The sequence below is a fragment of the Equus caballus genome, chromosome 1 (assembly GCF_041296265.1).
Source record: "Equus caballus isolate H_3958 breed thoroughbred chromosome 1, TB-T2T, whole genome shotgun sequence".
In the NCBI taxonomy this organism is placed as follows: domain Eukaryota; kingdom Metazoa; phylum Chordata; class Mammalia; order Perissodactyla; family Equidae; genus Equus; species Equus caballus.
In genome coordinates, this window is record NC_091684.1 from 103991979 (window position 1) to 104017796 (window position 25818).

The window sequence follows — 25818 nt, forward strand, 5'->3', positions numbered from 1 at the left end:
CGTGCTTCGGTGGCCGGCTTCTTCTGCAGCCTCCACTGTCACCCACTAACACACACTGCTGTGAGACGCCACGGTGCCAAGCACTTCTACATATTAGGCTCCGTCTAAGCACCAACCTTCTTCGGCCTTTAACTGAGGCTGCCAGGCCTTATCTCACCTCTTCTCCTAGTCTCCCAGGCCTCTTGTGTCTAACCCAACCCCACAGCCCTCATTCTTGCTCTCATCTGCCTTGTCAATAGCTAGTGGACATTCTAAGAAATGCAAAGCTCCAATTCCAGATCAATCCAACTGTCCATCTCATGCTCACATACACAAGCGGGGCTGAGCGCTGCTAAAGAAGGAGCTCACACAACCTTGCAGAATGCTCTATAAATGCAGGACGTCCAGCTGCAGTTGGGTGCCAGCTGCTGCCCAGGGTGCCTTCTCTATGTTCCCGAGCACTCCTTCCCTGCCCCCGCCATGGGGACCATTCCAAACGTCCCCCCTTCTCAAGCCAGCTTCTCTAACCCCATCCTCCTACTCTCAGCACAACTGCTTATCCCCCTACTTCAGCGAACAATCCTAAAAATGTTTACCACAAGTGAGTTTAAAAGGCAAACTAGAAACAAAAGTTATTTGCCACAAATGTCAAATAGATTAATAACACTCTTAACTTTAAGAAAAATTTCATACAATGTGAAAAAAAACCCTCCAAGTCTCCAGCAGGAAATGGCCAAAGTAACAGACAATATACAAAAGAGAAATTATAAATGGTTGATAAACATTCGGGGAAAGACTGATCTCTACTTCTAATCAAATAAATGTAAATAAAATTGGCCAAGATTAAAAACTGATACTACTACATTCTCCCAGACTAGATTTTAATTCCTGAGTCAAATTCACAGGGTGTCTGGCCCACTCTGGCTCTGCCTGGGTCCATGTACAGCACTGTGCCCTCAGCTTGTACTGAGGGACACTCACCACCATATCCATTAGAGGATGGTTGTTGAGAGCACTGTCCCTTAAAAGGGCACAGGAGAGCAATTTCTTTAGGCCTCAGCTCAAAAACTATACTTCTCTTGAGTCACTAACTCGTGTTAAATCTCAGGAATTCTGGAACTGTTTTCCTATTTGTTGAGGCTGTGGAAACTCAAAGCCAAATGCGTGACCCAATCCCCTGGCAACCGTGCAAGTCCCTGTGGCAGGCATTGCCACATATGACCTGAATCCTGACTAACCGATTAGGCTGCCCCTGTGCTCCCTTGGCCCCAATTCCCTCCTCTGTTTATTTTAATCCTACTGTGGATATTCTTTAAGGTGCCTCAAATCCTTTTCGAAACAAAGCAAAGTAAGGCAGTTCTAATGATGAGGTTCTCACCCCCTCCGTTGTTCTCCATGTTCTGAGAGGAATGAGTCCGGTTGGATTTCACCGTTTACATTTGTCACCACAGCTGTACAAGGTGTCTGTGTGCTGAGCTAACGGCTTCTGGTTGTGCAAATGAGCTTCTTGAGCAATGGTTCCTAAATACTTCACAGGTTATTTTCAATTGCCTTACTGAATAATTCATAATTCTCTCAAAGTGTTCTGTCAGGAACACCATGTGGCATTTTTTTCAAGATGGAGCTAATATAAAAATCAACAAATGTGACAAACTGTTCAAATTCCTAAAGGGTTTAGAACATTGCAACTCAAGAAATAAAAAATTCCTAGATAATATAGATATTACCCAGCTATAAATCAAATGCATTCTGCAATGTGTATGATAGACTTATTCTGTATACTTTCTTGATGAAATGGAAAACTTTAGAGAGGCTGCTAAAACAAAATGTAGGAAAAGAAAGTACATGAACTATGTTCCATTCATTTTGGTGGAAGACATCAAATTTCATAATTTACTCTTCAATAAAACTATGACTCAATTCAGAGAGAATTCATTGTCTAAAGGTAGAAAAAAGAAAAATGGTAAAGAATGCAGTTATCCCAGCTGGAATTCCAGGAAACTGGGAAATCAAACTAGGGTCACACCAATTCAGACGCTACTTGGGTGTTCAAGTATTCGAATATATTCCATATAAATGCAAAGTCCAGAGTGAGATCTTGAGCTTCAGGCGAGGTTCCACAATGCTCCAGTTCTCTGACTGCAATTCTCTGAGCTTGTTCCCGCCCAAGAGTTGGCTTTGTCCTCACTGCGGGGGGTGGGGTGAAGGACATCGCCCCCAACCACACTCCACAATCTAATTTGGGACTAGAGGAATTTCATGTCCTGCCTAACTTAGGCCTGTGTTACTATCTATTACTGAACCAATAACGGGCAAGGAGGATGTTAGGGACAAACTTCACAACTGCCATGTATGGGAGATGGGAAAAGAATCACAAATGTTACCAAAGAGATGTGGCAGAGACTGGCCAGCTCTTCTTCCTGGGCACAGACAGATAGATTGTATGTCCTAGCCTGCAATGAAGTCAGGTGTGCCCAAGTGGCTAATGGAACAAACTGACATGGACCACTTGCAGGTCTGGCCCCTAAAAACCTCTCACCCATGACCCCTCCTGCTCGTTCCCTTCCTGTGAGCTTGTCCGTGCAGACAGGCATGATCACCCTGGGAGCCATGTGCTGAAGACGGCAGAGTTACAAGACGGAAGGAACTTTGGTCCTTGAATCACCACTTGGAGAAGAGTCCTCCACTGATCAAGAACACCTGTTTCAACTTTCACATGACTGAGAAACTTCTGCCAAGGCTGAGACTTCTGTGTATTTCTGGGTTTGTTACAACAGTCAGCCTATCCCCGCAGGTGAAGAAATGGAGGCCCACAAGGTTGAGTGACTCGCTCAAGAACCAGTTAGCTATCGAAACAGAAACACAAAAACACAGGATGCAATGATCTCACCACTGGAACGCAAAAGACAGAATTGAAAACAAGTAATAACTATGAAAGCACTGGATAAAAAGAGAAGTAGTGAGCAATACAGAGTCATTAAATATTTTTTAGGCAGAACGCACAAGTAAGGAGAGAAGTTCAACTGGGAAGCCCTTTCTACGTCAAAACTCGTTGAAATTTTCCCACAAGTTATTATCCATTCTTCTTTCAACAAAGAGAATAAATGGAAAGTGTCTCTGATAACTCAGAATGCAAACTGCCTCAGAGTCAGAACTAGGAAGAGTAACTCTCATCACACATAAAAGTGGTATTAATTCTTAAGCTGGAAAGTGTTTGGGGCTTAGGCTGATCCCAGCGCAGGGGCAGACACCGTTCTGTCTGGCCAGCACCCTCCCTTCCTCAGGGAGCTGCTCCTCCCCATCCAACCAGCCAGGTCCATGACAGTTGTCGCCACCGCAGAAGCTACCCGCTAAGCCAGGTCCATTTGGTCCTCCCCAAGGACTCTGAATTAAAGAAAGAGGCTCTCCATTGATGTGATGCTGTAAATATGAGACCAGGAGCTATTGGTGGGCATTGTTTCCTGCCAAGTAGAAAAAAGCAGCCCAAGAAAATGAAAACGACACCAAGTGAGAGGGAAAGACGCAGAAAGAGTCCTGGATTCATCTGTCCCAGAGGCTGGCATGCCTCTGTCCCTCACGTGGTTTGGTTACATAAGCCAGGTTATAGTGGCCCACAAATTTCACTTTGGCCTCAGCTAGTTTAGGTTAGGTTGATGTCGCTTGCAGTCAAAAGAATCCTGACCAAAATAACCAGGAAAATTGTCTCAAATAATGACAAACAAAAAAACATTCATGACATCTCACAAATCTCAAAAAACAAAATGAAAAATACAGAAATAGCAAAGTCTAATATGGACTCAGGAACCAGGCTACTGGGTTTCAATCCAAGTGCTGCTAGTTACTAGCGAGGAAACCTTGTGCTAATTGCTTAACCTCCCACTCACCTCAGTTTCCTTACTCTGAAAGGTGAACATTTAAGGTAACGTCAAGTCCACAGGGTTTTCATAAGGATTAAGTTAATACCACGTAAAGAACTCAGAACAGCACCTGGTGCGTAGTAAACATATGATACACGAGAGTTTTATTTTTCTATTAATCTTAGTTGATTTCCAGGTTAGGGACCCATGTTTTAGTAAGATAAAGTGTAACAAGCTAGAGGAAAATAGGTGTCAAGCTGACGGTAGAAAAGCGTGTTTGCCCCCATACGACCCGACACTCAGCAGTGCACCATCAAATCCAGCAGCTCTCTCCCTGTAAGGAAGGGATAACCTCTTCAGGTGCCCGGCAAGGGGAGGCCACTGCAGCAGCCTCAGACCCCTCCAGCCGGTTAGTGAGGATCAGCGGCGTCAGCCACCAGCACGTTCCTCTGGTCCCTAGGATATCCATTCTCTGCTGACTCTTTCAACTCCCTGGGTCCTCAGGGCCACAGTGAAACAGCAGAAGGGCAAATGCTGTCCCAGAGCAGCCCACAGGGACCTCTCCAACCTCTAAGCATGCATGACCTTGACAGCTTGAACCCTTCATCCTATCTTACTCGTCTTTTTTCCCCCAATGGAATACCACAAACAGCAAAATCTGAGAGCATTTGTTCCAGACGTAAAAATGCTTCCTCCAACAGTTACTGCTTCTTTCCCCGAGCTCTACCTTCACCAAAGTTCTTCTGCTGATTCTGCTGATTAAGTTGGCAAGAAATTCTCAGCAGAGCCCTTATGAGGAGACCCTTAGTCCAGAGGTCCTTTAGTCCCTGGAAGTTGAGGCCTTGAAGCGATCAGTGTGCAAGGCCTGGGATGAAAGTGGAGAGGGGGTGGGAGGCCACATCACTTTGCAGGTGAAGTGGGAGAGGAGCAGGAGCCACATCACTTTGCAGGTCAAGGAAAGGAGTCTGAATTTGGCAATAGGGAGCCACAGAGGGTTCAAGCAAGGAATGGCACGATCAGGTTTGCATTTGACCACTCTGCTCCTTCTCTGAACCTCTGCTTGTGGGGATCTCCTGGACCTCTGCATGTGCATTCTGGTTATCTGTGAACTAGAGAAATGAGGTCTGACAACATGTTTTTTGGAAGAACAGCTTAGGTGAGGTAAAAATTTCAGAAAATTTCCTCGTGAGGGAGAAGAAAGAAGTAGATCATTTTAGCCAGCCCTGGTGGCCTTGTGGTTAAGATTTGGGGGTTTCACTGCCATGACCTGGGTTCATTTCCTGGTCAGGGAACCACACCACCTGTCTGTTGGTTGTCATACTGCAGCAGCTGCGTGTTGCTGTGATGGTGAAAAGCTATGCCACCAGCATTTCAGCAAGGTCACTCATGGTAGACAGGTTTCAGTGGAGCTTCCAGACTAGACAGACTGGCTACCCAGTTCTGAAAAAACTGGCCATGCAAACCATTTGAATAGCAGTGGAACACTGTCTGATAGAGGTCTGGAAGGGGCGAGGGGGGTGCAGAAAGACTGGACAGGGCTCCGCTCTGCTGTACAGAGGATCACTAGGAGGAGGAATCGACTCAACAGCACTACAAGATCATTTTAGCAACCTAGCTCTCCAGTAGCAGAGAAGGCTAAGAACGCTGGGGGCAGCGGCAACGCCCTCGTGCCACCATTTAGAAACTGCTGACTTCAAAGCGACCTGGTGGGGAGGAGCCAGGGCCCAGTGTAACTGTCATGCTCGCAGGGCTTTCTAGGTCCTGGTGACAGGACAGGCACGCTGCTGCTCCGACTGGCCAGTGCCTGCACACCGGAAGAACAAGTTCAGTTCAACATTAGCCCTCCCCAGAGACCACCTCTAGCCAGCCTACATTATTGTTTACTCCAGCAGCACTGAGCCCAGTAAGCAAACTTTGTAGCAAAGCTAGCCCTATAAACAACTGAACCTAAACTAAAATCACGCCATTATCCAAGAGATTCAGCGTGGGATCTGGAGCTGTCCTACACTGCAGAAGCATTCTTGGCCTCTCAAGACAAACACAGCTTTTGGCATTGAAAACTGTTTTTTGGTTTACAGGTAAGAAAACCAGTGCACCCCTGTTTATTTTTCCATTATCAGTATATTCAGCAGCACTGAGAGGATTGTAACAGAGCTTCCCTCTCTACTGACCCACTGGTGAGAAAACACAATTCTGATTAATAAGCAGAGAGAAAACAAGACAAGTCTGTCACTTGTATGGTACATAATAGAGTAGAAAGTATCTTCCCACACCTTCTCTCATACGCTCATTTTACATACAAGGAACTGTGCCCTCAGAGGAGTTACATGATTTGCCCCAGCTCACAGGTAAGTAAGTACCAAAGCCACAATTCGAACTCAAGTCTTGTGATTCCAATTCCCCCGCCCTCTTTTGACTATGGCACAGCAATGTTGTTAGAGTTCTGAACAAGCATGGACAATCAGGGCACAGGGAGACATACACAGTCAGAGGCAAGCCTATTCTCCAATGATGCATCTTACTCATCTCCACGTAATGGGCAAATGCCTACTGCTGTTCCTGGCCACAGCAAGCACTAAATAAATGTATGTTGAGTGAATGAAGGAACGCTTTGTTGTCATCCAATACTTCATTGTCCCATAAAGTATTAGTGACCTCCCTATCTTGAAAACTTCCAAAGTAGGGCTCTCTGGATAGACGGAGAATCGATGAGGGAATGCCTACAATGGGGGAGAAGGGAGACGAGGAGCTACTAACACACTTTCTAACTCACAGCCTCTGAAAACTAATCTCATTGTAGAGGTTAGTGTCTAACAAAACTCTGATTTTTGTCGGTAGTAAAAATAAAGATACGTTTGCTCATATTGTCACCTATCAATTATCACCAAGAGGATGCTGTGAGCTTTAGATAATCCTGCTGGACTGCAGTGCCAGGCTGACTCCACACCTGCCTTCACCCCAAGGCAAGGCTTTACTGTAGCTCCCCTCACTTGGAATCTTTGGCTTTTCAAGACCCTGTTTCTTAACACTAGTATAACAAAAAGAGGTGGCATAAAGGTTCAGGGAGGAAAAACAGACAACAAGACTTCCTGCTTTTATCTAAAAATGTTCAGGCAGAAAAGGAAGCTGGTCAAATATGCGGTGAATGACTACGTAAACGCTATAGGTTTCACTGCATGCCAACTCTGACTCCAGATTGTATGGGTTACAGACCAAGCAAAGAACAGGTGTCTGCACATGGCTTTAAAATGAAAGCAGAACCGTTTTGTAAAATCAAGCAACTCAACTAATGATATCCAAGCTCAGAAATTTCTTTATTGCTTCTAATACAATAAAACCACTGGACAAGAGTACACTTTGCAAACGTGAATTAGAGAGCCGCGCAGACAGTGTGATGCCGAGGCAGCTGCGTGCAGTGACCAAAGGGTGGAACTATCTCCGGTCCACTTTGCATGAATGTGCAAGGTACCGGGGGGTAAAGGGCAAGTTCTAGGTAGAGGTTCTTGTCCCAGCTTTGCCAATACTGGATACATCTCCTAAATCCCTTAGGGCTTCAATTTTCCCCTCCATAAAATGAGGAAGTTGGAATGGTGAAGTCGAAGGTCCCGTTAAATAAAATTCTTGGGGCCAGCCCGGTAGTGCAGCGGTTAAGTTCGCATGTTCTGTTTCGGGGGCCTGGGGTTTACCAGTTCGGATCCCAGGTGCGGACCTATGCACCACTTGTCAAGCCATGCTATGGCTTCCCACATATAAAATAGAGGAAGACAGGCACGGATGTTAGCTCAGGGCCAGTTGCCCTGAGCAAAAAGAGGAGGATTGGGAGTAGATGTTAGCTCAGGGCTAGTCTTCCTTATTTGAACAGACATTTTTCCAAAGAAGATATACAGATGGCCAATAAATACATGAAAAGATGTTCAACATAACTAATTATCAGGGAAATGCAAATCAAAACTACACTAAGATACCACCTTATGCCTGTTAAAATGGCTATAATCACTAAGACTAAAAATAACAAATGTTGGAGAGGGTGTGGAGAGAAGGGAACTCTCACACACTGTAGGTGGGAATGCAAATTGGTGCAGCCACTATGGAAAACAGTATGGAGATTCCTCAAAAAACTAAAAGTAGAACTATCTTATGACCCAGCTATCCCACTACTGGGTATCTACCCAAAAAACTTGAAATCAACAATCCAAAGTAACATATGTACCCTTATGTTCACTGCGGCACTATTCACAACAGCCAAGACATGGAAACTATCCTAGTGCCCCCATCAACTGATGACTGGATAAAGAAGATGTGGTGTATATACAATGGAATACTACTCAGCCAGAAAAAAGACAAAATCATCCCATTTGCAACAACATGGATGGATCTGGAGGGAATTACGCTTAGCAAAATAAGCCAGACTGAGAAAGACAAACACCAGGTGATTTCACTCATATGTGGAATATGAACAAAAAAATGGACAAAGAAAACAGTTCAGCGGTTACCAGGGGAAGGGGGGTGAGGGGTGGGCACGGGGGCAAAGGGGAGCACCTATGTGGTGACAGACTAGAAATAATGTACAACTGAAATTTCACAATGACGTAAACTACTATGAACTCAAATAAAAAATTTAAAATAAAATAAGGCCATGTCACAACAGTAATTCTAAGAAAAGCATGTGATTATCTCATCGGATGAAAAAGAGAAGACAGCTTTTGATAAAATTCGACATTTGTGATTTTAAAAAACACTCATAGAAAACAGGGACTAGAAAACTATTTTTTTAATATAATAAAACATATCAAAGCATATGGTCTTAAAACCAACAGCCAACATTACACCTAAGGGTGAAGAACTGGACACATGACCATTAAAACCAGGAGAAAACAAAAATGCACCCAACTCTGTTACTATTTAACAATGTTCTGAAACTCCAAAACAATCCAGTAAGGAAACAGAGATTAAAAAGTATTACTTTTGGAAAGGAAAATCCAAAACCATCAGTCAGCTAATAATGTAAAGACTGACCACAAAAATCCAACACATTACACACTTAAGATTTATCTATTTCACAATAAAAAAAAAAGACAACTGAAAAACTGTAAGAATGTTTAGTAAAATTCAGCAAGATCAACATATTTTATCTAATTAAAATAGTTAAAAGATTTAATGAAAAAAAAATTCTGGCTACAACAGAATTATCCTAAAAAGAAATGAGATTCATATGAAAATACATAAAGTAAGATAAATGAATAATAAATATCACATTCATGGACAAAAGAATCCTATAAAGTTATCAATTCTTTCCAAGTTATGGTGGATTTAACTCCAATACACTCAAAATCCACCCAAAATTTGAAGGTAGAACAAAATCATTCTAAAATTGACATGAAAGAATACACAAGAATGAGGTAAGAAAGGTTTTATTTAATGGGGTCTAATGAAGAAAAGGATTAACCTTATCAGCCACTGTTAAAACATATTATAAAGCTATAAAAATGAAATCAGTACAGTTAACAGCATAAGCAAGAATAGATAACCAAAAATAGACAACCCAAAGATGTGATAAAGGTGAAAGTATAAACCAGTTGGGAATAAAAAGAATTATTCATATAAAAGGTACTAGAATAATAACTAGCTATTGTGAAGAGCAAAGATCCTTACCTCACACTATATACCCAAAATAAATCTCAAATTTTAAAAACTAAATGTTGAAATTAAATAGACAAAGCAAAACATTTTAAAACACATGAAAGAATCATTATATATCTGGATGGATAAGAACTTAAGCTTAAAACAAAAGAAGAAAAGTCAAAATTGTCAGTGTAAAAGAAAAGGGATACAATTATAAAGTCAAACAAATTAAGATAAAAACACTGAATTATTCAATCTAAATTGAAAATATATATGAATTGCACTTTTTTAATATATATATTTTCTAGGTCTATCCACTAAAATGGCTCCAAAACAATGGTACTCCTGGAATAATGAGTACTCCTAGTTAGGAATAATGCTACCTAGACTGTAGTTTTCAGCACCATTTCCCACTAAGAGGACCAAGGCACCTTGAAGGAAAGGCTCCTTGCTGGTCTGGGACAAGAAAGGTACAAGCTAAGCCTGGGACAACTGGTTGTGCTTTCCCAGATTAACAGCATCATGTCAAAAGGATACAGGAGTCAATCTGAAGGAGCCCCCACTGGCCAAAATATTATTCACAATGCTTTAAAAAAAAAAAAACAAAAGACTATAATAGATCCAAACACATCCAGCCAATGAAAATCCATTATGTCCATAATTATATTTAAAAAAAGTGAAATTTAAAAAAACTCAACATATTCATTACCATTTGAGGCAGCAATTCCTATTAAATTAAAACTGTTAATTAAAGGGAGAAATTAAGCATTTATTCTGCCTTTCCAATAGGAACTATATTTTATAGTACTCAAATAGCCCTAGCCCCAACTGATAAAGGAAACTTCTACTTATAGAAGAACACCAACTACTGCATGTAGAAAAGGGACTGAATTAGGAAACATCATTCATTAACCCTAACCAGAATTGTTATTTTAGATAAGGATTACCAACTGGTGCTAAAAAAGAAAAAAACGCCTTAGTATTCGAATAGCCTATGATGAACTAAACATTTGTGTAGTGCCAAGTGCCCCACAGATCACTTTCTGGTCATATGAGGGGAGCCTAATAGAAGAGCAGAGAGATCAAATTCTACTGACCCTAACCCAGGGGTCAATCTGAGCATCAGTAACGATGGGTCAATCAGATATTGTGTGTCTTGTGATGTAATTCATGAATCACCAATTGTGTACTCTAACCAAAATATTGAACTTTACTCCATTTTAGATACAACTTCTAGTTTATAGGAAATAAAGCAGGTAGAGGGAAAGCTAAATGACACCACAAGGAAGCAATCAGACAAATCCAGAAGCTGAGACAAAGTGGGCAGGTCTGTTTCACAAGCCAGTGTTAAAAAAAAAAAAAGGGGGGGGGGGGCAAGGGATGCACTAAGTTAAAAGAAATGTAAGGGTCATAACAAGCAGATGCAATGCAGGGGACATTTCTGGGATGATAGGGGATATCCGTATGGTATGATATGGGTATTAAGTAAGATAAAACACACTACTAAATTGGAAATGTGCAGATTATTTGCTGAAAAAAGTCCACTGCAAAACAGTATGTACTCATGGTGGTTCCTCAAAAAATTAAAAATAGAATTACCATATGATTCATCAGTTCCACTCCTGGGCGTATATATACCCAACAGAATTGAAAGCAGGGACTCAAAGAGATTTATATATCCATGTTCATAGCAGCATTATTCACAATAGCCAAAAGATGGAAGCGACCCTAGCATCCATCAATGGATGAATGGATAAACAAAATGTGGTATATCCCTACAATGGAATATTATTCAGCCTTAAAAAAGAATGAAACTCTGATACGTGCTAGAACATGGATGAACCTCGAAGACATCATATTAAGTGAAATAAGCCAGTCACAAAAGTACAAATACTATATGATTCCACTTATATGAGGCACCCAGAGTAGTCAAAAGGAGCAAGGGGGCCGCTAGGGGCTGGAGGGAGACAGAATGAGGAGTTATTTAATGAGTATAGAGTTTTCAGTTTGGGAAGATGAAAAGGTTCTGGAGATGGATGACGGTTGCACAATAACGTGAATGCACTTAATGCCACTGAACTGCTCACTTAAAAATGATTAAAATGGTAAATTTTATGTTATGTATACCTTACCACAATTTTTTTAAAACCCAGTATGTACTATATGATCTAATTTCAGTGAAAAAATGCATATGTATACATAGAAAAAGTCTGGAAGAATACATACTAACATCTTACAACAAATGATCTCTAGGTAGTGAAAACTGCATTTCAGCATTTGCTAATTTCCTATATATATGTACTGCTTCTGTAATAAAAGATGATGTTGTATAAAGCAAATGGAAAAAAAACATAAAAGGAAAAGTGCAAGATCTGATATCATAAAAATATAAAGTGTTCACAATAAAAAAACACACCCGGGGGCTGGCCCCAAGGCATAGTGTTAAGTTCGGCATGCTCCACTTTGGCAGCCCAGGATCCCAGGTACAGACCTACACCACTTGTCAGCCACGCTATGACAGCGACCCACATATAAAGTAGAGGAAGACTGGCACAGATATTAGCTAAGGGCTAATCTTCCTCAAGCAAAAAATTAAAATTGAAATTAAAAAAACACATCCAAGAAAAAGAAAAGGACTAGAGAAAGAGATTTGCAATAAGCATGAGAGATCAAAACTTAACTCCCAAACATGTTAAAAAGCCCTTATAAATAAAATTTTTTAAACTCTAAAACACAAACAGAGAAATAGGCAACAGACAGGAACAATAATTCACAGAAAAGGGAGGAATCCAAGAGTTTAAAACACACTTAGGGGAAAAAAGGATAAACAATAAATGAAATAAATTCAAATTAAAATACCACTCTTTCATAAGCAGATTGTCAAAAGCATAACAAGCATTCTCATTTGCTCCTGTGGCATTAAAATTTGGTCACATCTTTCTAGAGGGCAATTTTTTTTGCTTATTTTGTTTTTTTTTAAAGATTTTATTTTTTCCTTTTTCTCCTCAAAACGCCCCTGGTACATAGTTGTGTATTTTTAGTTGTGGGTCCTTCTAGTTGTGGCATGTGGGACACCACCTCAGCATGGCCTGATGAGCGGTGCCATGTCCGCAGCCAGAATCCGAACCAGGGAAACCCTGGGCCGCCTGCAGCGGAGCGCGCGAACTTAACCACTCGGCCACGGGGCCAGCCCCTCATGAGCTTTTAAAAGTTAATAGTCATAGGGGCTGGCTCCGTGGCCGAGTGGTTAAGTTCGAGCGCTCCACTGCAGGCGGCCCAGGGTTTCGTTGGTTCGAATCCTGGGCGTGGACATGGCACCGCACATCAAAGCACGCTGAGGCGGCGTCCCACATATCACAACTAGAAGGACCCACAACGAAGAATATACAACTATGTACCGGGGGGCTTTGGGGAGAAAAAGGAAAAAATAAAATCTTTAAAAGAAAAAAGTTAATAGTCACAATACTATGAACTACTCATACATGAAACATACATGAATCTCAAAACATAATGCTGCGAAAGTAGTACCACATAAGAGTACCTGCTACATGAGTCTACTTATATGAAGCTCCAGAACAAAGGTCATCTATAGTGGGGAAAAAACAGACGGGTGGCTGCAGGGTCAGTGGGAGAGACTGCCTGGGAAGGGGCATGAGGGAACTTTCTGGGGTGATGATAACGTTCCATGCCTTGATAGAGTTTTGGATTACACAGGTATGTGTACGCATTTGACAAAACTTGGCAAATGTACAATAAATATTCATGCATTTCATTGTACGTAAATTTTACCTCAAAAGAAAAAAACTAAAGAAATACTGAACTCTAATGATACAGAAGCTGCAATATTTAAGGAAAGTGTACTGATGTCTGCAATTAAAGCGCACCAAAGAGAAAGGAGATGGATGGACAGAAGGATGTACGTGATAAAGCAAGTATAGTAAAATGCTAACGTAAAATAGAGGAGTTGAGTACACACGGGTTCACTGTAAAGTCCCCTCAAGAAGGCTGTATATTTGAGATTTTCATAAGAAAATGTGATAAATACTAAAAGCAGTGAACAGACACAAGGCAGCTTTCTGGAGTGCTGGAATATTCTCTCTGGGTGGTGGTTACATGCAGCATACGTGGGTAAAATTTTATCAAGCTGTACATTTTAAGATTTTGTACACTTTGCTAACTGCATTTGTACCTCAAAAAGAATGTTTTAAATAAACAGCAATCAGAATAGGACTTTAAAGTGTGTATAATTAGTATCCTCAAAAAGGTAATATGCTGCAACCAAAAAAACATGAATAAGCAGTTAGGAAGAGAACAAACCATAAATCTTGAACACAAAATCTGTCCAATGTAACAACTCAGTGGGCTAGATAGCTGGTAGACCTTGAAGAATGAATCAGTGAGCTGGAAGAGTGGCGAAAGCAGCCTCCCAGACGACAGCCCAGAGAGGGCAAGGAAAGGGAGGCGTGAAGAGACCTGGAGCAGAGCGAGAGGCGTCTGAATGCCATCCTCTGGAGGAAGCTACAGAAGGGAAACGAGGAAAGGGAAGAGAGGCAACATTTGAAGAAATAACAGCTAAATTTTTCCTAAAACTGAAGAACAAAACTGTTTAAAAACTGTTTTTTGATTACAACTAAAGTCATCTACAAGGATGGAAGGAACGTGCCACCATTTTATGAGAAGCTATCTCCTGACTGAGCAATTTAAGTGACTGTGCAATTTAAGTGTTCCCTGTTCTTTTCCATATTTTTCAAGTTTTCTACAATGAACATCACAAGTAAAAGTTTGCTTTTATAAAATAAGTCCAGAACCAAGAGACAAGAAAGGTTTTTCTAAAAACCCTAACTTTTTTGTCTGGCTTCTACCCTATGCCATTACAGTGAACCTGCTTCTGTAAGTGGTCACCACAAACGGGCAAGTCACTTGAGCTCTTTAAGTTTCTGCTTCTTTAGGTCTTCAACAAGGAAAACAAACTCCCTCTTTCCTACCTCACAGGAGTTTGGGGAACATCAAACGAGACGAAGTATAAAAATAGCACCTGGTAAACCATAAAGCACGGTACAAATTGCGGCCTGTTATCACAGTCAGTCTAAGCTGGTAAACCCCAACCTCTGAGTCACCCTCCACTTCCCTCATCCCTCACTCCCCAAACCCACTCTGTCCTCCAGCCTGTAAGCTCTTCCTCCACTCACTCCCTCCTTTCCCAGACCACCGCACTAAGTTAGTTAGTTAGCTATACCGGTCACACCTTGAGCCCGAACCACGGCAACAGCCCCCTGGGTAGTGCCCCACCTCTAGCTTTTCCTCACCCCACCCACTGCAATTTCCTCTGAAACTTAATCTTCATAAAATATGTTTATCCTATGACTACCCTGCTGAAAACGAAAAGCCTTTGGGAGTTCTCTGAGGTTTACAGGATGGACTTCAAACTTCTCAACCTGGCTTTCAGGCCCTCCGTCCCATCCCTGGTCAGCCTCCTCACAGTCTGCAGAACAAGCCAGCATGCCCCACCCCGTACACATCCTCCATTCTCTACCTATCCAGGTCCTCCCAGTCTTCTTAGCCAGGTCAAGCCCCTCCCCCTCTCTGCACCTTATGACCAATCCAGACCAAGCTCCTGCCTGTTCTCAGAACACCCACTTCTTCCCTCAGGTGCTACCATCGCTCCCAAGTCTGAAGCCTGCCCCACTTTTCCAGAGATGACTACTTGTGCCCTGAGGGCAAGGCCTGGTGTCTTCCCTCCCATATCCTCTATACACACTCAAAATAACCAGAGAGTCACTTTAGTCCTTAAAACTTTCTTTGCCTAACTGAATTTTATAGTAATTATTTCTCTGGTTTTCTTTATGGCCTTAATATCTATGTGTACATTATATATATTCCTATATAATTTATTGTTTAGCTATTAAACTTTAAATTTAAAAAATCATAGTTATAAATTCTTCTATAACTTCTTCCTCTCAACAGTGTTGGAAATTGATCTACATTGACACCTGCAGCTATAATCCATTCATTTTCAAAGCGGTAAGGTATTCCTTCGTTTGAGCACATCCCAACTTATTCAACCACTACGTTGTTGGGAGATATTTAGATTTAACCAAAAAGTTTGCTATTAAAAGCAATGCTGGGGGCCGGCCCTGTGGCCGAGCGGTTAAGTTCACGTGCTCCACTTCGGCAGCCCAGGGTTTTGCCAGTTCAAGTCCTGGGGGCAGACATGGCACCGCTCATCAAGCCATGCTGAGGCGGCATCCCACATGCCACAACCAGAAGGATCTACAACTAAAAAAATATACAGCTATGTGCCAGGGGGCTTTGGGGAGAAAAAGGAAAAATAAAAAAATCTTAAAAGCAATGCTTCTATGAACATTCTTGTACAAGTTTCCAGTTCACAGGTGTAACAGTTTCTAGGAGTGGAATTGCTAGGTCATAGGGTCACAGGTTCAACTCTACTTGGTAATGAAATGGCTTTCCCAAGTGGTTGAACCCATTTACACTTCTACCCACAGTGTTGAACAGTTCCTCAAATACTGTCAGGCTTTTCAGTGTGTGCCAATTTAGTAGGTGTAAAATGTTATTTCCTGGTAGTTTTAATTTGCATTTCCCCAATGAGACTGAACATCTCATAAGTTTATCAGCCATTTGGTTTCCTCTTTAATGACATGCTTGTCCAAGTCTTTGCCTAGTTTTCAAGTGAAGTGTCTTTTTCTTACTTTTTTAATTTTATTAAGATCATATTGGTTTATAACATTATGTAAAGTTCAGGAGTACATCATAATATTTCAGCTTCTGGAGACTGTATTGTGTTTACCACCAAAAGTCTAGTTTCCATCTGTCACCATTCACATGTATCACTTCACCCCTTTCACCCTCTCCGGACCCTTTTACCTCTGGTAACCACCAATCTGTTCTCTGTATCTAGGTGCTTATCTTCACGTGAGTGAAATCATATGGTATTTGTCTTTCTGTGACTTATTTCGCTAAGCATAATACCCTCAAGCTCCATCCATGTTGTCACAAATGGCACGATTTTGTCATTTTTTATGGCTGAGTAGTATTCCATTGTATATTTATGCCACATCTTTATCCAGTCATCAGTTGATGGGCACTTAGGTTGCTTCCACATCTTGGCTATTATGCATAATGCTGCAATGAACATAGGGGTGCATATATGTTTTGTAATTAGTGTTTTCATGTTTCTTGGATAAACACCCAGCAGTCCAACATCTGGATGATATGCAAGTTCTATTCTCAATTTTTGGAGAAATCGCCATACTGTTTTCCATTGAGCTGCACCAGTTTGCATTCCCACCAGCAGTGTGTGAGGGTTCCCTTTTCTCCCCATCCTCTCCAACACTTGTTATTTCTTTCTCTTTTTCTTACTGACTTGTAGGAGTTCTATATATATTCTGGATATTAATCCTTCATTGGTATTATGTATTGCAAGTACCTTCTTCCAGTCTACGGCTTTCCTTTCTTTTCACTCTCTTTTGATGAGAACCGCTTTATTTTAAGGCAGTTGAATTTCTCAAATCTTTCCTTTATGGTAATGGTTTGTACAACTTGTTTAATAAGTCTTTCTTTACCCAGAGGTCGTGACGATATTTATATTTCCTTTTAATAAAAAAGTGTTAAAATAAAAACTTCAAAAAGGAAGTTACACAAATGGTCAATAAGCGAATAAAAAGTACTCAAAATTGTTATCCATCAAGGAAATGCAAATCAAAGCCACAATGAGATACCACTACACACCCACCAGAATGGCTACAATTAAAAAGACTGACAACACCAAACAGTGGCAAGGCTGTGAAGCAACTGAACTTTTATGATAGGTTGCTGGCAGGAATGTGAAACTGTATAACCATCTCGGGAAAAGGTCAAGCAGTTTCTTAAAAAGCTAAACACATAACTATCCTGACCCAGCAATTCTACTTCTTGGTATTTACCCAAAAGAAATGAAAGCACATGTCCACAAAATAATCTATACCAGAATATTCATAGCAGCTTTATTCTTAATAGCCAAAAATTAGAAACAGCCCTAGTATCCACTAACAAGAGAATAGATACGTGAATTATGATCTAGTCATACAACAAACTCCTACTTAGCAAAAGAGAACAACCTACTGACTCATGCAACATAGATGAATCTCAAAAATACTATGCTGAGTGAAAGAAGCCTTACACAAAAGAATACATACTTTAAGATTCTATTTATATGAAGCCTGGAATAGGCAAAAATAATTTATAATGGAAAAAAATCAGAACAGTGGTTGCTGGTGGGCGGATGTAGGTATGGGGAAGGAGCACAGAACTTTCTGAGGTGATAGACACATTCTGTATCTTGACAGAGATTTGCATTATACAGGAGTATACATTTGTTCAAAGAAAAAGGAAACAAATTTTGAACTCTAGTAAGTGATATGCATAGCAAACTGTTTAGTGGTTAAGTATATTGGTGTGTGGAACCTACTTTGAAATGCATCCAAAAATAAAATGGATTGATGGATGGATACGAGAATGGAGAGATGTGATAAAGCAAATAAAGGAAAAGGTGAACTGCAGAATCTAGGTGGTGGGTACACGGGTGCAAATTCTTTTAACTTTGCTGTTAACGTCTGAAATTTTTCACAATAAACTATTAGAGAAAAGACAAAAAATATATTTTTAAAAGGGAGAGATTTGCTTTAAAAAATAAGCAGATATATTTGAGCAAAGTTTGTCATTAAGAAAGTTAACTGAAAGAAAAAGATCCATCTTTACATGTGACAGTGCCTTGGAATTCAGAAAATGCTTTCACACAGACTACTTTAAGTGATCCTCACCAAAACCCATGTATTCTAGTCTCCTTTTCCGCTTGAGAAAACTCAGGATCAGAACTTGGAAGACACCACACAGCCAGTACCTGATAGAGCTAGACCTAAAATGAATGACTCCTCCCGTATTCTTTCAAACACACCTCCCTGGGGAGCTGCCATCAACTCCAAACATCTGAAAACAACACGGAAACTGCTGATGTGCCACGGGCCCTCTGGGCTGTCCCACGAGCAGACTGAGAGGAGCCGCAGCAGCTGCTGTCCTCACTAGCAGGACATGAAAGGGAGACACACACAGACAGTAAGAGAGCATGAATCAGACCGAAGGGGTATTTCCAACTGATATGGAATAAAAGCACTGGCAACAACCCCCACCCCTACCCCTGCCGCCCCGTGTTCTTTGAGGCCATCCTCAAAGTTCGGGGAAATCTGTGACATCCTTCCTGTCTGCGTGGACGGGCAAACTGCACACGATGCCTAGCTAAGAAGCTGCAATACAAAACTTGTCAAAACAGCTCTCTGACAAGATGTTCCACCACTCTCCTCACCAGAGCAGAACAAAAGTAGAACAGAAGGAAGGGACCCAGGAACATTGCTCAACTCTAACACCGCCAAAATTAGAGGCAAAAGCTTTACTAATCACCCCACAGATTAATCACTGGCTTCAGGGTATTTTGGCTTTTTGTTAAAACACATACCACATACCCCAACAATTTTTGTGAAATCTAAACAAGGTGAGCTAGACCCGCAGAACATGAATAAAAACCCTTTCAGCCTTAGAGACTGGTGTATTTAGCCAAATATTTACTTAGTGTGCCAACCACTTTGGGAACTGTAATGAAACTAGGACACAGTGCTTGCCCTCAAGTGGCCTACAATCCAGCAGGAAGCTCAAGACGGGGGCTAGGAAGGTCACAAGAGGAGAGATAGGAGAGCACAAGTACAGCCAGGGGCTCAAGAAAGACTGACTAACATGGGGGCAGGGGGTGCCCTCCAGGCAAAGGTGGATGGCAAGAACTGGCTCCAAGGAGCTCCCGGCTAAGGAAGGCTACCAGGAGGGAGAAGGAAAGAACTCCCAAGGGATGCCTGCCAACTCATTTCAGAGAGTGAAGGCAGACTAGAGGCCCTTACAAGACTGCCTGACTTCAGGAGTTAACTGGGACAGGGCTGAACACGGCTGCAACTCCCACAAACACGGGAATCTAAGGTAGGGCTGGAACCAATTTCCCCAGTAATCAAGACTTAACAAATCCTGATAATGCAGATTCAGGATGCCTGCTCAAAACCCAGGTGGACCTGCAACACCTGTAGCCTAGCAGAAGGCCAGAGAATGGGAAATGTAACAGAGATAGGTGGTTAACAGAGAGCAACAACCGCAGGACAAGAGCCAGAAACAACGGGTTTGATCCCAGTTTAAGTGTATGGCCTTGGGCGAAATTCTAACCTCAGGTGCCTCACCTGCAAAAGAAAATGATACCAGCCACCTCTCAGGGTTACAAGGATTAAATGAGATAACATCTGTAAGGCATCCAGCACAGTGTCTACAACAGAGAAGGCATCCAAAAAATGGTAGATATTATTAATATGAATAATCTGCACTCTAAGAACTTCCGAGTCCAACACCTCCTACTGTCTCACTGTATTGAGAAACCAGGTTGAAGCCACTGACCTTGGACCAAGGGAAGAACCCAATCCAAATGGGCAAGGCATCCAAGGGAAGACCAGTGTCATAAGCCACTTCACAGGGAACATTAGCGCCAGAAGGGACCACAGGCCCCATCCCAACCGTCGTTTCAGGAAGGAGAGGGTCAAGGCCAGCCCAGGGCAGGTCTGGGCTACAGAGCTGCGACATTCTTAACATCTATCTTAAGAACCACACTTAAAGTTATGGTGGTAGTAATACTAAGCACTAAAAACACATATTACACAAATGCAAAGTTTTTAACGTATATAATAGGCATTAAAGCAAATGTAAAAAGCAGTATCTTTATAGCTAGACCCGGCAAGGTAATACAATTCTATATACGGACAGACATAAGAACAGAAAGACGAGAGAACTCACAGCGCATGAGCTCCAGAGATAAATTACAGTCACTTATTTCAAAAACAGAAAGTCAGGTCTCATTTTCTCAACTACACTTTCATAGGGAAACTTTCATTAATCCCACATAATCTACCAATGGTCAATGACTCTTAGCAGGGGAAAAAATCCACCAGATCACACACAAAGACAAATTTGCTTTAGTTTAGGGAAATACAAAAATGTGATTAATTCACTTTACACATTAAGAGCAGGCAACAAATTTTATTCCACAGCTAAGAAGCACTAAGAAATCACTAAACTTTAGTTGACTACCATGGTTAGTTTGGCCAGTTTTGTGGAGGAAGGTGGGATGGCAGGAGGAAGACTGAGAAGGGGAAGAGGAAGGTGGTGAAAAATAAGCGAAAACCAGGTGAGGAAAAGAGAATGACAGAAGGAAAGACTAGAGACGGACAAGATGGAGAGTCCATCAGAGAGGGTTCGGAATGGGCATCCAAGGCAGGAACCCTCGGGTAGAGGTTAGTTAGCATGTGGCCGCGCTACTACCTGTCACCTGTTGTGTACCACCCACCCCGCTGCGCTAACCCTTACATCTTCAGAGGGAAACCTACTCTGCTCACCAGGGTGGAAATCAATTCTTCCCCGGGTACAAATGCTCTAAAGGAGCAACAATCAGAGATTTCTGCCAAACCAAATCCAAATTCTACAGCCTCCACTCTAGTTAAAATTGGTTTCTATTTCTTCTTTATATGGGCTGGGTGGATTTTCCACTTCCACAGTCTGGTTCACACAATTCTCCGATTCAACAATTGTTTGTGAAGGCCTACTGTGTGGGGGGATACAGCAGTGAACAAACCAGATGAGACTGCCATGCTCACGACCCCAGGGAGGAGGGCATCAATCAGCGTGCACTGGGTGTGTGCGCCGAGGGAGGAAGGCTGGGCACAGGGTCTCTTCTGACACTCCTGCCCCCACACTCAAATCTTTCAAGGGCAACTCAAGTCCTAGCTAAGCAAAGGGAAAACAGGGTCCATCCAAAGCCTGAAGAGAAAATATTGAAATGTTACAGTTAAAGCTCACCCTGATTAAAAACAAAACAAAACTGTAAGTGTTCAAACCCAACACAGCATTCATTATCTGTAACCACACAGACTGTAACTCCTGAAATGAATAAACAGAGTATTTTTAGTAATACTTAAATAAGTTCATACAGATGACCCAGCCCAATGTATTACAAGATCCTAGAGTACCTTTGGAATCGTTCGTTAAGAAACAAATTACGTTTATTGAGTTTTACTGTTAAGTCTATTTCTTGTACTTTGAATACGGGTATCTCACACTAGGATTCATGGCCTGCCTAAGACAGACCTCAATAAAAGGGCTCCACAATCAAAGAAGTTTGGGGAATGTTGCACAGTCTAAACACCACTTGGAGATTCAGTGTATTTTAGGAAACTAAGTTTTGTGACAAATCATGCATGAACGAAATCTACTGAACTCAGTCTGAGCCAGTATTTCCCAAATTTATTTGACCGTGGACCTTTTTTTATCTAATACTTATTAACAGCCCACAAACTGTTTCAGGGAACACATGCGGGATACACTACAGTGTAGGGGACACACTGCTTAATTAAAGTGAAAATGCAACTAATTATCAATCGCCCAAGTTTTGTGATGAACTGGTGTTTACCATATGCTACAGGTAAACAAAAACATCTCCCAATGAATTTCTTGTTGAAATTCACTCAACAATATACCGACTTACTGTACTCTTAAGGAAAAATACTTTTTAATGAACTAAAATTAGATCTTGATATGTCAATATAAAGGAACTCAAATTAATTGTCAATAATTTGATTTTCTTAAATTGCTGGAAGTTTATCTTCTTCCCTAAACATGTATTTTTAAATTGCCAGGGCATATTTAATATCTTAATTTTAAAAGATTCATTCCCTTATTTACCTCAGCCCTATTACCTGATATGCCTAATTACAAATATCTGTAACTGAGATGCGGTATCAACGTTTACAGTTTGTGAATAACAAGCACGGGACTATTATTTCTGTGGTTGTGGTGGTGTTATTTATAATCTGACTCCTCCTCCAGAAATACTAATATTACCTTAAAGCCTGTATTGGAGGTTTTATGCAATCAAATTCCAGTGACTCAAAAAATTTCATCATTCAGTTAACAATACAAACACAAATTCAATTTATTTATATAAATAAATGTTTGTATTTAAATAACCTACTATAGGCATGCCACTGGATAAAGCACTGTAATGATGTCTGTTATTTTTCTGGGCCCCAACTCAAGACAATGGTCTGACAACAGGACAGAGTATTTCAGACTCTAAGAAACTCGGGACACACAGGCACCGTGGAGAGCAGAAGAGCGACCTGCTGCACAGCAGATGCTTACAAGACACTTAGGGGAATTTCAGGACAGCCACAAAAAGGCCCGTAAGACACAAGGGCCTCTTTCTAAAAGAGCTAATTTAGTGACCTAAAAGTTTACTATTAGTTAGTGCAAGATCACCAACATTAGATATGGAGCAAAAACTTGAAAGCTGTTAAAGTTTCCATATTCAACTTTGTGTAATGTTCTTAATTATTTTTTTAAGTCAGTCGCATAGGCTTCATGTATAAACGTTACACTGATATTGAGAGCAGCTTGGATTAACAGTCTAAAACCATCACAGGTTTCTTCAAGGAATCTGTAGAAGGACTCCAACTTCTGATAATGAGAACAAAGTTGAATTTTCCTGCAGCGTATCTGGAGGAGCCGGGATAGCACTTAACCTCCGTTATGCAACACTGAAAAAGACTTCACTTTCATGCAGACTATCTATTAGGACAACTGCTGGAAATTTTAGGCAAAGTGAACCAAACTACATCCCTCCAACTTGCGAGGTCAAGCAGCGCTCGGGAAGCCAGAAAATTAAGACAATTTTGCAAACGACTCTTCTAAAAAGCAGCAGCGATGTCAGGCACCATCCTCAACCATCTGTGGCCACGCGCCCCAGATTATTCTGCCCGAGTTTAAGAAAACATGAACGTAGGAACTCTAGCTCTGAAATTTCAGATCAGAGAATTGGAAAGCTGCCGCTCTGTGCCTTCATGAACCTTTTTTTCCTTTTTCTCTTTCCTTATCGTTCCTTTAGAAAACCTTAACAAAGACGAAGCCCAGAAACTTTGACAAAACATAAGCCAAGGCAACACGCGCTGGCGAGGACACGCCATGTAAAAAGAACAGTCACAGGACGTCACAGGACGTCCCAGGAAGACTGCCTAATAAAAAATTAACTTTGTCCTGCTGAATGCTTCAAAAATCGCGTTCCTCGTAGTATTTTCTAATTACACGTGCTTTAAGCACAACACGTATGCTAATAACCGGGAACCTCAAACACATGGGCAATGAAGCAAAGCCGAAGCTGTTCCCGATTACATTTTAATCGTCCCAAAAAAAATGGAAAACTGCCACTCTGTGCATGTGCAAAGCCGACGGAGGGCAAACCAAACAGGACGGCCAGTACGGCCCCTCCACCGCGTGAACCGAGAGAACAAAAGTCCACCCGCTTCCACGTTTCAGGGGCGCACCCGCCCTCCGGGGGTCCCCGCCCTGGCTCCGAGGGAGGGGGCCGCCGTCGCGCCTCGCGCAGACCCGCCGAGGGCCCCGCCGCCCGCGCCGTCGGATGTGCGCCGGCCCCGCCGCGGCGGCCCGGGCAGCGGCCGAAGCCCAACCGCTCCGACCAAGGCCCGACGCCGCCGCCGCCGCCACAAGACGGGCCGCCGGAGCCCCCGAGGCCGGCGCGCCCCGCCCGGCCCTGCGGGGAAGTTGCCGCCGCCCGCCGCCCCTCACCTTCTTGCCACCGCCAAGCTCCGGCTCCGCGAGGCTGGCGCCGCGGGCCCCGGGCGCGGCGGGCGTCTTCTGGCCGGTGAGGAGGCACGGCCCGCCAGGCGGCGGCGGCGGCGGCGGCGGCGCCGCGGGGCCCGGCGCGTCCTCGGCCTCCTTGCCGCCGGGGCCCGCCGCCCGGCTCTCGGAAATGTGGATGCTCGGGGCGCAGCCCATGCCGGCGGCCGCGCGGCCGACACGCTGGCGGGCAGCCGCGATCCGCTCAGCAAACGGCCCGCCCGGCGCCTCGGGGCCGCCGCGGGCGCCGTGTCATCGCCGCCTGGGCGGGCGGCGGCGAGCGCGGGTCTCGCGTCCGGAAGCGCGGCCGCCCCTTTTATCGCCGTGCGGGCGCGGCGGCGGCGGCGGCGCGGAGGGGGCGCTGGGGCGGGCGGCGCGCCGCGGCCGCCCCTCCGAACATGCCCTTCCTGAGGCGGGCGCCGCCGGCCGCCTCCCTCACATCGCCGCGCTCGCCCGGCCGCGCCGCGCTTCCGGGGAACTCCGGGGAGGAGACTGCGCTCTCCGGGCCCCGGAGCCGGCGACGCCGCGCCGCGCCAGCGACCCGGGGCGCCGAGCTCCCCGCCGCGGCCGCCGCCTCCGCCGGCCCACACCTAGCCGCGCCGCCAACAGATGCCGCCGGCCTGAGCGCGGCGGCGGGGAGGCCAGCCGGACGCTGTCGCCGCCGCGGGGTGGGGCTGAGGGCGGCCCGTCGGGGGACTCGGTGAGGCCGCGGCAGCCAGGGAGGGAACGAGGACCCGGGCTCCCGCCGGGCCTGGGGCCGCGCCGTCGAGAAGCGCGGCGGCAGCGGCAGCGGAGCTCGGCAGGCGCGGCGCAGCTCCGCCTCCGAGTTCCGCGCCGGGTCTTGCGGGCAGCGCGCCGCACCCAGCCCCCAGCGGTGACCTCCAGCGGCTGCTGGCGTCAATGCAAAGCAGCCGGGCGCCCGCCGCCGCCGCCACGGAGCATGCGCGGCCGCGACGGGAGGGGCGCGCAGCCCGGCACCCCGAGAAGGAAAGGGACTTGCCCGAGGGCACGCGGCCGTCTCCGGCGGGAGGGCTCTCCCTCGGGCCTGGGGCCGCCGCAGCCGAGAGCGCCGGGTTCGAATCCCGGCTCCGTAACTTAGCAGCTGCGTGGCTTCGGTCCGCTCACCGTCTCTGAGCTTTGGAGCTCTGGTCCGTTAAAGAGCCCAGTGGTCCAAGCTCCGAGGGGGGCGGAGGGGGGCTGGCGAGAGGGCCACGAGGGCGCCCGCGCTCCGGGCCCCAAGCGGGCGCCGTCCACGTGCGCTCCCTCGCGCGCCAGCACCTGGAGCATCGCGCGGGCTGCACCGGCGACGGGGAGGCGGCGATGCTGAGAAGCCACATTGCGCTGCAGGCGGGGGGCGCCGCCTTCCTCCTGTCTCAACCGAAGCACTGGGCGCCCTCGAGTGCCCGAGCCTGCAAAGGCTCCTTGCTTGCGGAAGCAGAACCAGGTGTCCGCCGAGAAGGCTGGGGCCGTGAAGACTCCAGACGCTCTCCGAACTGCGCCCCACACACACCTCCACCAGCTCGCTGTGCGGCCTTGGTTGAACCACTTAACCTCTCTGTGCCTCGGGCTTCTCCCCGTCAGCTGGAAGGTGGCGCCCCTG

At 44.3% G+C, this 25818-nt stretch overlaps 1 protein-coding gene across 10 annotated transcripts in view; it reads right to left on the reverse strand.

Annotated features, from left to right (window-relative positions):
• The window catches only part of PDE8A (phosphodiesterase 8A), a 137763-nt gene that overhangs the window by 110451 nt on the left and 1494 nt on the right, over positions 1–25818 (reverse strand). For 2 of the 10 annotated variants that reach the window (XM_023649427.2, XM_023649419.2), the window contains exon 1: positions 24168–24498. The exons of 6 other annotated variants lie outside the window; for them this stretch is intronic. In XM_023649427.2, coding sequence (XP_023505195.1) covers positions 24168–24377 — 210 coding nt within the window. In that variant the 5' untranslated portion in view covers positions 24378–24498. Of the gene's footprint in view, positions 1–24167; positions 24505–25818 lie in introns of those variants that run through there. 2 more of the 10 variants (XM_023649424.2, XM_070230351.1) reach the window with 2 other exon arrangements.